The sequence below is a fragment of the Bombina bombina genome, chromosome 3 (assembly GCF_027579735.1).
Source record: "Bombina bombina isolate aBomBom1 chromosome 3, aBomBom1.pri, whole genome shotgun sequence".
In the NCBI taxonomy this organism is placed as follows: Eukaryota; Metazoa; Chordata; class Amphibia; order Anura; family Bombinatoridae; genus Bombina; species Bombina bombina.
The window spans coordinates 788,702,639-788,716,912 of NC_069501.1; the positions used below are offsets into that span (position 1 = coordinate 788,702,639).

Here is a 14,274-nt window from a genome sequence, read left to right on the forward strand (position 1 = left end):
TTTGTGTTTGGGTTTGGCACTGATTGGAGTAATAATATAGCGACCTTGGATTGAATGTGTTGTAATTGGAGCGGCCGGGAAAACTGACCCTTCTTTTCCGGGCCCTGTCAAAAACACTAGACTATGTATAAAAGGGTCTTTTTAATAGTTGATTTCCTTTTAGACAATGTATTAAAAGTTTTGGCATAATTATTCATTTTGAATAAATAAGTGTCTCCAAAAAGTAGACCATTAGTATCGGTGGAGCATTGGGTAGTGAAAAAAATCAGAAAGCTTAGGGTCTAACCTTCTAATGATGTTTCTCCTCCTTTCGGCAACGATCGCTTCATTAGCATTGCCCAGAAAGGCTACAGACCTTAAAATCCATTCTCTTATAAAGAAGGGGTCTAGAGAAGAATTGGAGGCGATAGCCTCTTTTGTTAAATCAAACATTTTTGCTATGGGCCCAGTAGTGTCTAAAAGTTTGTCTTGACAGGCCCGAAGTAGCAGGTCAGAATTTTTTTTCAAATTAGAACCTTTGGAACCAAGAGGGGGTCTTGCATTTCGGAGAGAGGGTCTGGAGCATTCCGCTCTAAGCTTAGAATTAAAAGGATAGAAGGTAGCACTCTAGTAACAGGAAACACCTTTATTGGAGCAACGTTTCGAGGCTACTTGCCTCTTTCTCAAGCTTACATGTACTGAACAGCTTTATTCACAAGGCAATTAATGAAGGGCCAATCCCCAGGCTCACAAGGGGCGTGTGCAACAAAGGGACATCACACAACTACTAGTGTCAAAATTCATCAGTTATTAACCCATTAGAGACTGACACAGGGATTGGTCCAACATATATACAATTAAAAACAATATAACAGAATAGAAGGCAAACACAAAAGGATCTAATAAGCAATATTAAACTAGAGCAAACAGATTAAATTAGTGGCATGAGATCAAATTCTCTGTTAAGCCCCTTTGGTGTCATAGTGTCTAACAACTAAATCCATTTGGCTTCTTTGTATAATAAATCCCTCAGCCTGTCGCCTCCTCTGGATTTTTTACTGGCATGGTCTATAACCATAAATCTTAATTGATTAGCTTGATGGCCTTTATCCAAAAAATGGGAGGGGACAGGAAGATGGGATTGTTTATCATTGCCAATATTGGATTTGTGCTGGCAGAAGCGTTCCTTGACCTTCTGGGTGGTCTCGCCTATGTATAATAGGCCACACAGGCACTTAAGTGCATACACCACATAAGTGGAATTGCATGTAAAATACCCAGGGATCTTAAATTTCTTGCCTGTATAAGGATGAGATATTTCTCCTCCTTTAATAACGCTCTTACATTGTGCACAACCCAGGCATGGGAATGTCCCATTCCTAGGAGTGCCCAAAAACGTTTGACCCTTGATAGTGGTATTAATGTGTGCATGGACCAATTTCTTACCCATGGTATTGCCTTTGCGGTAAGCCGCTCTAGGAAATTCCTTGAATTCCTGTATGTCAGGGCAGGCTACCTTCAGCATAAACACTCATAGTGTTAAATGTACTAACAAATGAGATCCTCTTAGAAAACCCTCTAGTTTTAATCAAAGCATCAACAGTAGGATCCATCTGAATCTGAATAAGTTCATGTGGACTATATCCTCTCTTGATGAATTTCTCCACCATTTGGCCTGATCTTTCCTGACATTTCTCTGGGTCACTGACAATTCTATTCACTTGTATGAGCTGGGACTTAGGAGCACCTCTAAACACTTTGGGAGGTTGAAAACTGGACCTGTGCAACAAAGTGTTGTGATCAGTCGGTTTGGTGTACAAATCCGTCTGTAATCTGTCTTCAGATACATATACCATAGTATCAAGGAACTCAATGATAGTTGTGCTCGTTTTCACACTAAATCTCAAAAATGGGACTTCACTTTCTGAGACAGCTGGGAGATTCTGATGTTTACAAAAAACTGGACAGTGACCCTTTAAGAGATATAACAAAACAGAATAGAAGGCAAACACAAAAGGATCTAATAAGCAATATTTAACTAGAGCAAACAGATTAAATTAGTGGCATGAGATCAAATTCTCTGTTAAGCCCTTTTGGTGTCATAGTGTCTAACAACCAAATCCATTTGGGTTCTTTGTATAATAAATCCCTCAGCCTGTCGCCTCCTCTGGATTTTTTACTGGCATAATTTAATCTGTTTGCTCTAGTTTAATATTGCTTATTAGATCCTTTTGTGTTTGCCTTCTATTCTGTTTTGTTATATTGTTTTTAATTGTATATATGTGTTGGACCAATCCCTGTGTCAGTCTCTAATGGGTTAATAACTGATGAATTTTGACACTAGTAGTTGTGCGATGTCACTTTGTTGCACACGCCCCTTGTGAGCCTGGGGATTGGCCCTTTATTAATTGCCTTGTGAATAAAGCTGTGTTCACAATTCAGTACATGTAAGCTTGAGAAAGAGGCAAGTAGCCTCGAAACGTTGCTCCAATAAAGGTGTTTCCTGTTACTAGAGTTCTACCTTCTATCCTTTTTGTTCTATTTATACTCTGGACCTTGGAGGGAGGTCCCTGAAGGTTTGAGCACCTATATCCTGCGGACTGTGCTGTGTTTATCTGGAGGGGATGACCCGGGAGTGCTGATCCATACACTGACTTTATCCATGTATTTCCCCACCATTGGATTGCAGCACCCACAACAAAAAACATTTTACTAATTGTTTTAAGGATCCTTACCTTCTTTCATCATGGCAAGTGAAACTGGTGTTTTTGCTTATACAGAAGAAGAGGCGGCACGTATTACTACGCTCACAGTAGGACCCAGGGAGTTTCTCACAGCTCCTGATAAAGACATACAAAAACGAGAACTTGAAAAATTGATTAAAAGACAGATTAACCTACAACTCCACTCTACAACTTTAGCAGAGTATTACAGAGTGCGACGGATACCAAGGGGAATGCGCTCACCACTCCAGCCCACCTTCTACGCGGATAACCCTGAATTGTGCACTAAATATCAGCAGATTCTAAACAAATCCTCTATGGACATTATGACTTTGAACATCGAATTCTCCAATATGGAGCTGAACACACTGGGACAGGCTATTACTGCACAACAGAATAAACTCTGGGAAACGACCGGTGAGGAAGAATATGATAAAGCTGTTACCGACATCAAAGAGGTTACCAATACCTTCAAACAGGAAGTGGAGGAGAGGAAGCGCCGGAAATTCAGGCACAACGAACAGGATTACACTACCGGAAGTGTCTATAGGTGGAACCGTAGTAGGAGGAGAACAGGCAATAAGTTTGCCAGGGGACCAAACTACTATACTTTGCTGAATGCCGGATCCAATACTGGATCATCATCTGGATCGGAAGGGTCTGTGACAGAGCCTAATAATACGGCTGTCTCCACTACGTTGGTTTCTTCTTTTTTAGGGGCAGGGACATGTCCCGTTCCTCCAAGCGGCACCGGACAAGGCGAGGTGGCGGTGTGCGGAGGACTGGATACTCGAGCGAAAACTTATCAACAACGCAGGAGGAGGTAAATGTGGTTAATCTGTCTTCAAGGATATTAACTGTTGATGATATGTCTGTTCTTAACAAAGGGTTATCGTTTTGTCCCACTGAGGAGCTTGATCCTTTTGCCCTGATGATAGACCTGACTCGTTTCTTTAGGCTCCTTAGATTGAAGGCCTTTTTTAATAATCCTAATAGGCCTATTACTCAGACTCCACTCGAGTCCAATACAGACACATTTGACATTACTAATTTGGGATTACGTAATAAAAGTTCTTTTAACCCCTCTGGGGGCAATCCAGCTGTGGAGACCTATATTAAAACCATAGAAATTGAGTTTAAAGCTGTGGTTGACAAGCACAAACAGAGACACAGACATCATAACCTGTCCAACAAAGAATACCAAGCACTTAAATCCATACAAAATAACAAAGACATTACCATCAAGCCGGCTGACAAGGGCGGTGCCCTGGTTATTTTAGACTCTGATAAATACAACACTGAGATACTGAGACAGCTGGGAGATTCTGATGTTTACAAAAAACTGGACAGTGACCCTTTAAGAGATATTGTGAAATCATTGAAAAAAGAGATTGAAAGGGGCTTACGTTATGAGATTATCAGTCAAAAACTTGCCCAGTTTTTGTTAATTAAGAATCCTATCACTCCAGTTGTTTATGTGATGCCCAAAATTCACAAGAGTTTAATTGACCCTCCTGGCCGCCCTGTTGTGGCAGGCATAGGCTCAGTGTTAAGTCCTACAGCCCAGTTCTTGGATAAAATTCTGTCACCCCTAGTAAGCACTGGCAAATCTTATGTCAAAGATGCTCTGGATTTTATCTCTAAAATTCAACAATATGAGGGTTTACAAGATGTTCTGTTATCAACTTGGGACGTGACATCCTTGTACACTGTCATCCCCCATGAAGTGGGAGTTGAGAGTGTGCAGAGTGCCATGTCCCAATGTGGTCTGTACAGTGATATACAGTGTGATTTTCTGATTCGGTTACTTAATATGGTACTTACAAATAATTATTTCATGTATGACAATCAATTCTTTTTACAAAAGAAGGGGACGGCGATGGGGTCGAATGTGGCCCCATCTTATGCATGTCTTACTATGAATTGGGTGGAGGAGAAATATGTGTATACTCATCCCCTGTTTCAGCAAAGGTGTATAGGGTGGGTCCGCTATATAGATGACCTGTTCATCTTGTGGCGGGGCACCCTTGAGGAACTTAGTGCTTTAAAAGTTGACATAGAAAGGGAAGTCCCATTTTTGAGATTTAGTGTGAAAACAAGCACGACTAACATTGAGTTCCTTGATACTATGGTATATGTATCTGAAGATAGATTACAGACGGATTTGTACACCAAACCGACTGATCACAACACTTTGTTGCACAGGTCCAGTTTTCATCCTCCCAGAGTGTTTAGAAGTGTTCCTAAGTCCCTGCTCATACGAGTGAATAGATTTGTCAGTGACCCAGAGAAACGTCAGGAAAGATCAGGCCAAATGGTGGAGAAATTCATCGAGAGGATATAGTCCACATGAACTTAGTCAGATTCAGATGGATCCTACTGTTGATGCTTTGATTAAAACTAGAGGGTTTTCTAAGAGGATCTCATTTGTTAGTACATTTAACACTATGAGTAACAGTATTTTCCACATTATTAAGAAAAATTGGTTTATGCTGAAGGTAGCCTGCCCTGACATACAGGAATTTCCTAGAGCGGCTTACCGCAAAGGCAATACCATGGGTAAGAAATTGGTCCATGCACACACTAATACCACTATCATGGGTCAAACGTTTTTGGGCACTCCTAGGAATGGGACATTCCCATGCCTGGGTTGTGCACAATGTAATAGCGTTATTAAAGGAGGAGAAATATCTCATCCTTATACAGGCAAGAAATTTAAGATCCCTGGGTATTTTACATGCAATTCCACTTATGTGGTGTATGCACTTAAGTGCCCGTGTGGCCTATTATACATAGGCGAGACCACCCAGAAGGTCAAGGACCGCTTCTGCCAGCACAAATCCAATATTGGCAATGATAAACAATCCCATCTTCTTGTCCCCTCCCATTTTTTGGATAAAGGCCATCAAGCTAATCAATTAAGATTTATGGTCATAGACCATGCCAGTAAAAAATCCAGAGGAGGCGACAGGCTGAGGGATTTATTATACAAAGAAGCCAAATGGATTTAGTTGTTAGACACTATGACACCAAAGGGGCTTAACAGAGAATTTGATCTCATGCCACTAATTTAATCTGTTTGCTCTAGTTTAATATTGCTTATTAGATCCTTTTGTGTTTGCCTTCTATTCTGTTTAGTTATATTGTTTTTAATTGTATATATGTGTTGGACCAATCCCTGTGTCAGTCTCTAATGGGTTAATAACTGATGAATTTTGACACTAGTAGTTGTGTGATGTCACTTTGTTGCACTCGCCCTTTGTGAGCCTGGGGATTGGCCCTTCATTAATTGCCTTGTGAATAAAGCTGTGTTCACAATTCAGTACATGTAAGCTTGAGAAAGAGGCAAGTAGCCTTGAAACGTTGCTCCAATAAAGGTGTTTCCTGTTACTAGAGTGCTACCTTCTATCCTTTTTGTTCTATTTATACTTTGGACCTTCTAGCGGGGTCCCTGAAGGTTTGAGCACCTATATCCTGTGGACTGTGCAGTGTTTATCTGGAGGGGATGACCCGGGAGTGCTGATCCATACACTGACTTTATCTAAGTTTAGAACTAGCAGATTTTTTAATGGTCCATATAATCTGCAATATCTTTAGAGGGAAACTTCAGAAGAAAGGGGATACTGTAATTCATCGGGCTTAGTTAATGGGTTACCAAGGGAATCTAGAAAGAAAAAAAAAATCTTTATGGGGTAAATTATGATGATGGGCTTTTTTGCGTCTCTTATATTTTTAAAAATCGGAGGAGAAATCATCAGAGTTATTAGAATGCTCATTATCAGAAAAATAATCTTTCTCAGAAGAGGAAATATTGTTAAATTGTCTTTTACAAGCTTTTAGGTCAGAAACTGATCTCTTTAAAAGAGAATTAGTGAGGTCAGAGTCTGAAAAAATACGTCCTGATATACGACTCTTGTTATGATCAGGGGTTCGGGTGCCTAGGGTAATTTGCCGGCCAGCAGAAGAGTTGTCTGCAATTTGCAGAGGTGCAGGAGGAGAGTCTGCATGGGACAGACCTAAAGATTTTAACTGCTTTGGGGAAGCAGATAATGAATGTTTAGTTTTGGATTTACACTTCCTAGGAGCAGAAATATTAGGGTTAATAACTGCCATAAGTGAGTTCATTTTGTTATCCATTTGGGATATAAAATTAGACAATTTGTCAGTGAGAGAATTAACAGAGATTTACATATTATTTTCATTTTGAGACATTTTTTTTTTTAAAACAATTTTTAAAATAATAATTGTGGAGAACCAAGGGTTAATTCAATATTTAACTGCTTTGGGGAAGCAACAATGAGTGTGTAATGAAATAAGGAAAAAGTGAGGTAAAACATTTAGGAACTGTACACTTAGTGGAGAGAAGAAATAATTACATGCCAGACATCCCAACCTGCAAAAACTCATTTCAGGGAGGTCGCTTCACCCGCTACTGCGCCGCCCTTATCATTAAAGTAGCTTTCCACTAAAGTCACATTAAAAAAAAAAGTAGCTTTATTGCGCAACCACATACAATATACTTTTTTTCCAGTGATCGTACACTTGTTAAATGTTTAAATATTTTATAATACGAAGTTTAATTACGTGCAGTAAATAAGGTAGTATTTGTGTTTTTATTTTATTAAAATCAGTGGGGGCTTTTTGGTTACTGATGCATGCTTTGAGGGTTCTATAACGTCCCAGCAACTAAAGGCATTCCTTAAAGAAACACTTTTCCGGATTTGGGCCACATTGGATCATGGTACTTGGAGTTTCAGGGAGATTGCATTCCATTTGCTGGCTTCAGGGAGTCGCTTTTACAATTAGGGAGACTCCCTGAACTTCAGGGAGAGTTGGGATGTCTGACATGCAGAGAAGAAATTAAAAGAGAATAACTCTTACAAAGTATCCACTAGAACAGCTGACAAGCAGTGAGGGATGCAGCAGTGAGGTAAACAAAATGGCGGGAAAAGGAACACAAAAGTAGGACTTAAAAGCTGTTAGCAGCTATAAAATGGTATAAAAACAGAGTACCAAAAGGGAGAAGGGGGAACCTAAAACCTAAAAGGTTAAACTGAATTAGAAAAATGAAGTAGAAAGACTTATAAGGGAAAATACACAGGCACTAAAATAAATAACATACAATAAGGAAATATTTAATGTATTGTATAAATGTACTTATCTGCACAAGCAGCCAAAAGAAAGAGGAGGAATTGGGACTATGTGGACAGTATATGGGCACTATGAGTATGCTCATTGGCTACTCTCATCAGCTCATTTGCATACAACCTTTTCATTGGTTGTTCTCATTTTCACTATATTATTCAACTTTTTCTGTGTTTTCTGATGTTATTTCTGTGAACAGCTGCATAAGTAGTAAAAAGAATGATTAGCAAAATAGGAGTCTCTGTGCTTGTAATAAAATTATAAAACCCTTGCTCTGTATCATGCATTCTAACCTGAAATGCATGGTGCGGTTTTCTGAAAGCCAGCAATGTCACAAATCAGTAAATGTGCACTACTTTTGTCACAGGCTATGAGATTACCTGAGCTTCAAGATGGCAGCACATAATATGAAGAGGTGGAGCAACAGCATCTGACACTTTTTAAGGTGTTTAAATAGGAGAACAGCTTTAAAGAGAACTGCACAGGAGGAAAAATGATAGAATAGTGAGAAGTATCCATTTTATTTTAATTGTGCTCAGCAGTTTAATGTCACGTTAATATTGATATAAAATTTTCTAACCCTCATGTTAGTGTTTTTTTGGGGTGTGTTTTGTATATATGTTGTATATATGTTTAAATAGATATTATTGTACATATATACATTGTGCTAATGTTTCATTCTGCATCTTTTTGTTCTCACAGTCGGTAACAATTCAATAACTTGTACTCCACGATAAAATGCATGTACTCATAGTATAAGCTAGTGAAATGAGGAATTGTTATTGTTTTGCAAAAATAAATATTTTTCCATTTATGTATAAGGGAGTCTGTTTGATTTGTTTTTTATTATTTTTTTTGTATTTTTTATAAAGGTGTTGGTCGATCAATGGAATACAAGTTAGCATCAATGGGTGTGAAAACATGTGGCGATCTACAAAATATAGCCATGTCAAAACTGCAGAAGGAGTTTGGGCCTAAAACAGGACAAATGTTGTATAGATTTTGTCGAGGTTTAGATGATAGACCTATTCGAAAAGAGAAAGAGAGGAAATCTGTATCTGCTGAAATAAATTATGGAATACGTTTTTCTCAGGTACATATTTTTCCTTGATCATTTCACACACAAATTTATTGGAAAACAGGTAAAATCCCTAGTCAAATGTATAAAAACAAAAGTAATAGAACCCTTTAAACTTTAAGGGATCTGGGAGTCAAAATTAATTTTTCACAATTTATATAGGATGTACATTTTAAAAAAGCCTTTACAGTCTATGTTCAATTTTACTGTTCTGCTTAACTTTGCTCAGAGTCTCACGACAAAAAGATACAATTAAAGCTATGATTAAAAGTTCCCTACATTTTGCAACCACTCTTTAAAGTAACATCGTGCTAATATACATTTACTTGTTTTCTGTCAGCTTTTGTTAGTACAGTAGGAATCACTTAAAAAAAGAAATCATTCTTGCAGCCAAAGGAAGCAGAAGCATTCCTCATGAACCTTGCAGAAGAAATCCAGAGAAGGCTTGAAGCAGCGGGCATGAAAGGAAGGAAACTAACCTTGAAAGTTATGGTCAGAAAAGCTGGAGCACCTGTAGAACCAGCTAAATTTGGAGGCCATGGAATATGTGATCATGTTGCCAGGTAAATTTACTTTTAATACAGAAGAAATAGACAATGTTGAAGTGCTTTATAGTATTAAAAAAAGTTTCTATTGGTAACTTCTTATGAAGGGCGAAGAGTTTTGTCACAGCTTTTCACTCATAGAAAGATGCTTGAGATCACGGACTATGTTTTCACACCTTCACCTTATGTTGTTGTAGTCCATAAAAATATTTTCCAGTGCCTTTAGTGATTAATGTAATTTTAAAATCTGGCCTCTTAAAGTGTAACACTGCCACTCTAGGTATTCTTCATTGATACCTAGGTTCTTTTGATGACAGCATTCCTATGTAGACTCTAAGTTTCACCAAGGAAATTTAAGGAAATAGTACATTTAAAGGAATATTACTGGGACTTTCTTTTCTTTTTTTTTTTAAATAATTGTACACTGAATCATGACAGTTAAACTTTGGCTTTTATGTGCCTTTAAATTAGTCTGAGAGTGGGACCCAGAGGTTATGGATCATTAAAATAAATTAATCAAACCCTTGTTACAGCCTTAGCTGTTACTCACCAGGCAGTCATGATATTAGAAATGATCCTGTGTTGAAGCTGGTCACAGGTTGCTGCAGGATGATTGGCGGTGAAAAGGAGGAATGAAGTAACCAGAGGTCATAAGCAGAAGGGTTGTCCAATCTAGAATCACATAAATAGTAGCCAGGGGTCATATACAGAAGGGTAGTCCAATCCAGAATCACATAAATAGTAGCCAGGGGTCATATACAGAAGGGTAGTCCAATCCAGAATCACAACAATAGTAGCCAAGAGTCATATACAGAAGGGTGGTCCAATCTAGAATCACATAAATAGTAGCCAGAGGTCATAACCAGAATGGTAGTCCAATCTAGAGTCACATCAATAGTAGCCAGAGGTCATACCCAGAAGGGTAGTCTAATCTAGAATCACATCAATAGTAGCCAGAGGTCATACCCAGAGGGTAGATTTAAAAAGCATGTCATTTTTCGACTATTATAGACCTTTAATATTTACTCAGACTAGAGAATAATATTCTAAAACGATATGAAGGGTAGTCCAATCCAGAATCACATAAATAGTAGCCAGGGGTCATATACAGAATGGTAGTCCAATCCAGAATCACAACAATAGTAGCCAGGGGTCATATACAGAAGGGTAGTCCAATCCAAAATCACAACAATAATAGCCAGGGGTCATATACAGAAGGGTAGTCCAATCTAGAATTACATAAATAGTAGCCAGAGGTCATACCCAGAATGGTAGTCCAATCTAGAGTCACATCAATAGTAGCCAGAGGTCATACCCAGAAGGGTAGTCTAATCTAGAATCACATCAATAGTAGCCAGAGGTCATACCCAGAGGGTAGATTTAAAAAGCATGTCATTTTTCGACTATTATAGCCCTTTAATATTTACTCAGACTAGAGAATAATATTCTAAAACGATATGCCATAATAGCTTAAAATTTACAGGAATGAAGACCAATCTGTTTTATTCCCAGTGGTTGTAAAGCATTTAAGGTATAAATCCAAAAGGTCTTTTAACAATCTTGGTCTATCTCCTCCCCACCGTTGTTTACCTACTTGATCAATAACCTGAAATTTGTAGTTGAGCTACTTTATGCCCTACTTCTAGAAAATAATAAGCTACTGGTGCAGACAGATTTATATTCCTTATGTGTTCTAATATACAGTCACAGACCTCCTGGTCGACTCCCATACATAGATCTTGCCCTAAGGGCATTTAATCAAACTTCATGTTCTGTGTTACACGTATAGTATCTTGAAATAACATTTCCCTTTGTCATGCTATTCCAGTTTCTATAACCCAGATAGAGATAATGTCCTTACTTGCATTAAAGGGACAGTCAACACTAGAATTTTTGTCGTTTAAAAAGATAGATAATCCCCTTATTTCCCATTCCCCAGTTTTGCATAATTAACACTGTTATGTTAATATACTTTTTACCTCTGTGATTAACTTGTATCTAAGCATCTTCTGACAGCCCCCTGATCACATGACATTTTATTTATTATCTTTTGACTTTCATTTTAGCCAATTAGTGCAGTGTCTGCCACAAGCCATGAGTCTGATCACAATGTTATCCATATGACTCACATTAACTAGCTCTCCCCTGTTGGGAAAAGCAAATAGTGATAAGCATGTGATAAGAGGCGGCCTTCAAGGGCTTAGAAATTGTCATATGAGCCTTCCTAGGTTTAGCTTTCAACTAAGAATACCAAAGAACAAAGCAAAGTTGGTGGTAAAAGTAAATTGAAAAGTTGTTTAAAATTACATGCCCTATTTGAAACCTGAAAGTTTTTTTTTTGGACTTGACTGTCCGTTTAAGCCAAATACTTTTGTTTACCTTCTGTGAAGCCCACATTCGGACCAAATCATCCCTAAGGCTCTTGGCTCTCTTAAATGCAGGCATGGAGGGATTGGAAAATACTAATATTATATTTTCTTAATATATCCCAAGGTTTCTTAACCCTTTAGTGATAACTAACGTACCCTTTACTTTGGCTGTCATTTTTCATTGAAGGGGTTAAATAGTGCGGCACCAGGGAGGAGCTATAGCCCGATGCCTCTAGAAATGAGGTATGCTGTAATAGTGCAATAAAAACCTTAAGGACACACAATGATGAACCTTAGTATTAGGAAAGTCTACCTCCTTTTCACTCTGCACTACCTCAAATGAAATATGAGAAGAAACTTTATTCAACTCTGTACAAAACTAATTAATGAGTAATTGTAAGGAATTTACATCTATTGAACAACCACAATAGTCAGAAAATTACAAGACTAGCTACCCTGCACTACTATGTATTATGCCCCCCACAAAGGGGTTAAACTCATATTAAAAGTACCGCTTGCAATGCTGGTCCTAAGCAGAAACTGCCTCTGATCAGCAGTACTAGTCACAAAACAGTTATGTAACTAGTGCTGCTGATTGGATCAGCAACACTTTCCACTCCTGGGCGGTACTTCTGTTTGGTGTTTAATCCCTTTGTGGAAATTAAACATATGGTAGTGCAAGGTCGCTAGTCTCTAAATTAAATGCTCTAATCAATTATGGCCCTTAAAGGTGTATTCCATATGGGTTGTAACTTTGTTGTGGGTTTGACTTCTTGAAGTTAATGATTTTATATATTCATGAAAGGGGAGAGGTTTATATTAAAAGGTTTGGACCATTTAAGACTTTTAGATGGTTTCTATGTATTTCAAGAAGTTGAAGATGAGTAAACATTTTGTTTTTATGGTATATTACCATTTAAAACCAATGTTTCATTACCAGTTTTTAATAGAAATACAATTTCTTTCTAATGACACGGTGAGTCCACGGCTCATCCTCAATTACTTTTGGGAATATCACTCCTGGCCAGCAGGAGGAGGCAAAGAGCACCACAGCAAAGCTGTTAAGTATCACTTCCCTTCCCACAACTCCCCAGTCATTCTCTTTGCCTGCGTTGCAAGGAGGTGGTAATGTTTAGGTGTCTGATTAGAATTTTTCTTCAATCAAGATTTTATTATTTTAAAGCAGAGTAGGTTTGCTCTGATCTTTCCTGGGGTCTAGCCGTAGAGCAGTGGTGGCTTTTAAGCAATTGGGAACTTGTGGGGTACAATCCCCACTGCGCCTCTCAAACCGTTTTTGCTGCCCTATCTTGAAAGCCTGAGTAAGCTTATTCAGTCTTTCCTTTTTCCACAGGTCCATGTAAGGGAGGGTCCCCTCTCAAACCAGGTGAGCTTTCCTTCTGCTTGACAGAGGCATATTCAGGTAAGTGCCAAGTTAAGTTTTTATCAGTAAATCCTATTAGGGTTAATTTTAAAAAATAAAGACAGTTATTGCAGGCACTGGGGACGTGAGGAACTCTTATGTATTATTTATAATTTTTGATGGGCTCAGTATTTGTCCTTTTTATCCGGATAGTACACGGACAAGGACTGGGTATGTTGGTGCAGTGTTACTTCGTGGCGCACATAGTTTGTTTAACCCTCTGTTGCGGCACTTCTATGAATTTAACAGCCGCCGGGAACGCCAATGACTAAGGAGACGGGTTCCTTCTGAGACGGCAAGGCTGGTTTTGCGCGCCTTCCGGACTCACTTCCTGTGAGTTCTGGAATAGAATCTCTTGTTAGTTGCGACTCTGCTAAGGGAAAGCACAAGTTGTCTACGATTGCACAGCCGTTTGATGGGCAGTTCCGGATTGAGAACCAGATTGTTTTTATTACAATTTGCCGGCATCCAGCAGGAAAGGTAGTTACCTCAGCATAATAGCTGATGTGTAGAGACTGTCTGGGGGTTTATCAGGACGCTTAAAGAGACAGTATCGTTTTTGTGCAGTGTTAATTTCCAGGGGAAATAAAAGCAGTTTTATTTTTATTTATTTTATTTTTTTCTTTTTCCCTTCTTTTTTGGTCAAAGATCTAGAGGCCTTACAATATGTACATGTAGCTTGTGTTTAGACTCTCAGGTGGAACCACCAATCCTTTTTTGTTCTTCATGTATTGAAAGAACATTGTGTTATAAGGATAAGCTTTTTGAGCCTGAGCCATCATTAACTAATGCAGATGCTGTTGAGGGGTCTCCTGTACCAGATATGCCGCAGCTTCTCCTCAAGCGTCCAAAACTTTTCCGCGCACACATGCAGTGCCCTGTGTTTCCTCTCATGCTCCGCCTGGAGGTACCTTACAAGACTTTGCTTCCCAGGTATCCTTTGCGGTATCTGAGGTGCTGTTGTTTTTTCCTATGCTGCAGGGAAGGCGCAAGAGGAATTTAATTGAATCGGTGA

At 38.7% G+C, this 14,274-nt stretch overlaps 1 protein-coding gene across 1 annotated transcript in view; it reads left to right on the plus strand.

Moving 5' to 3' along the window:
* Positions 1–14,274, plus strand: part of REV1 (REV1 DNA directed polymerase) — a 390,819-nt gene that overhangs the window by 242,327 nt on the left and 134,218 nt on the right. Inside the window, 2 exon segments of the mRNA XM_053707683.1 lie at positions 8,720–8,940; positions 9,316–9,488. Coding sequence (XP_053563658.1) covers positions 8,720–8,940; positions 9,316–9,488 — 394 coding nt within the window.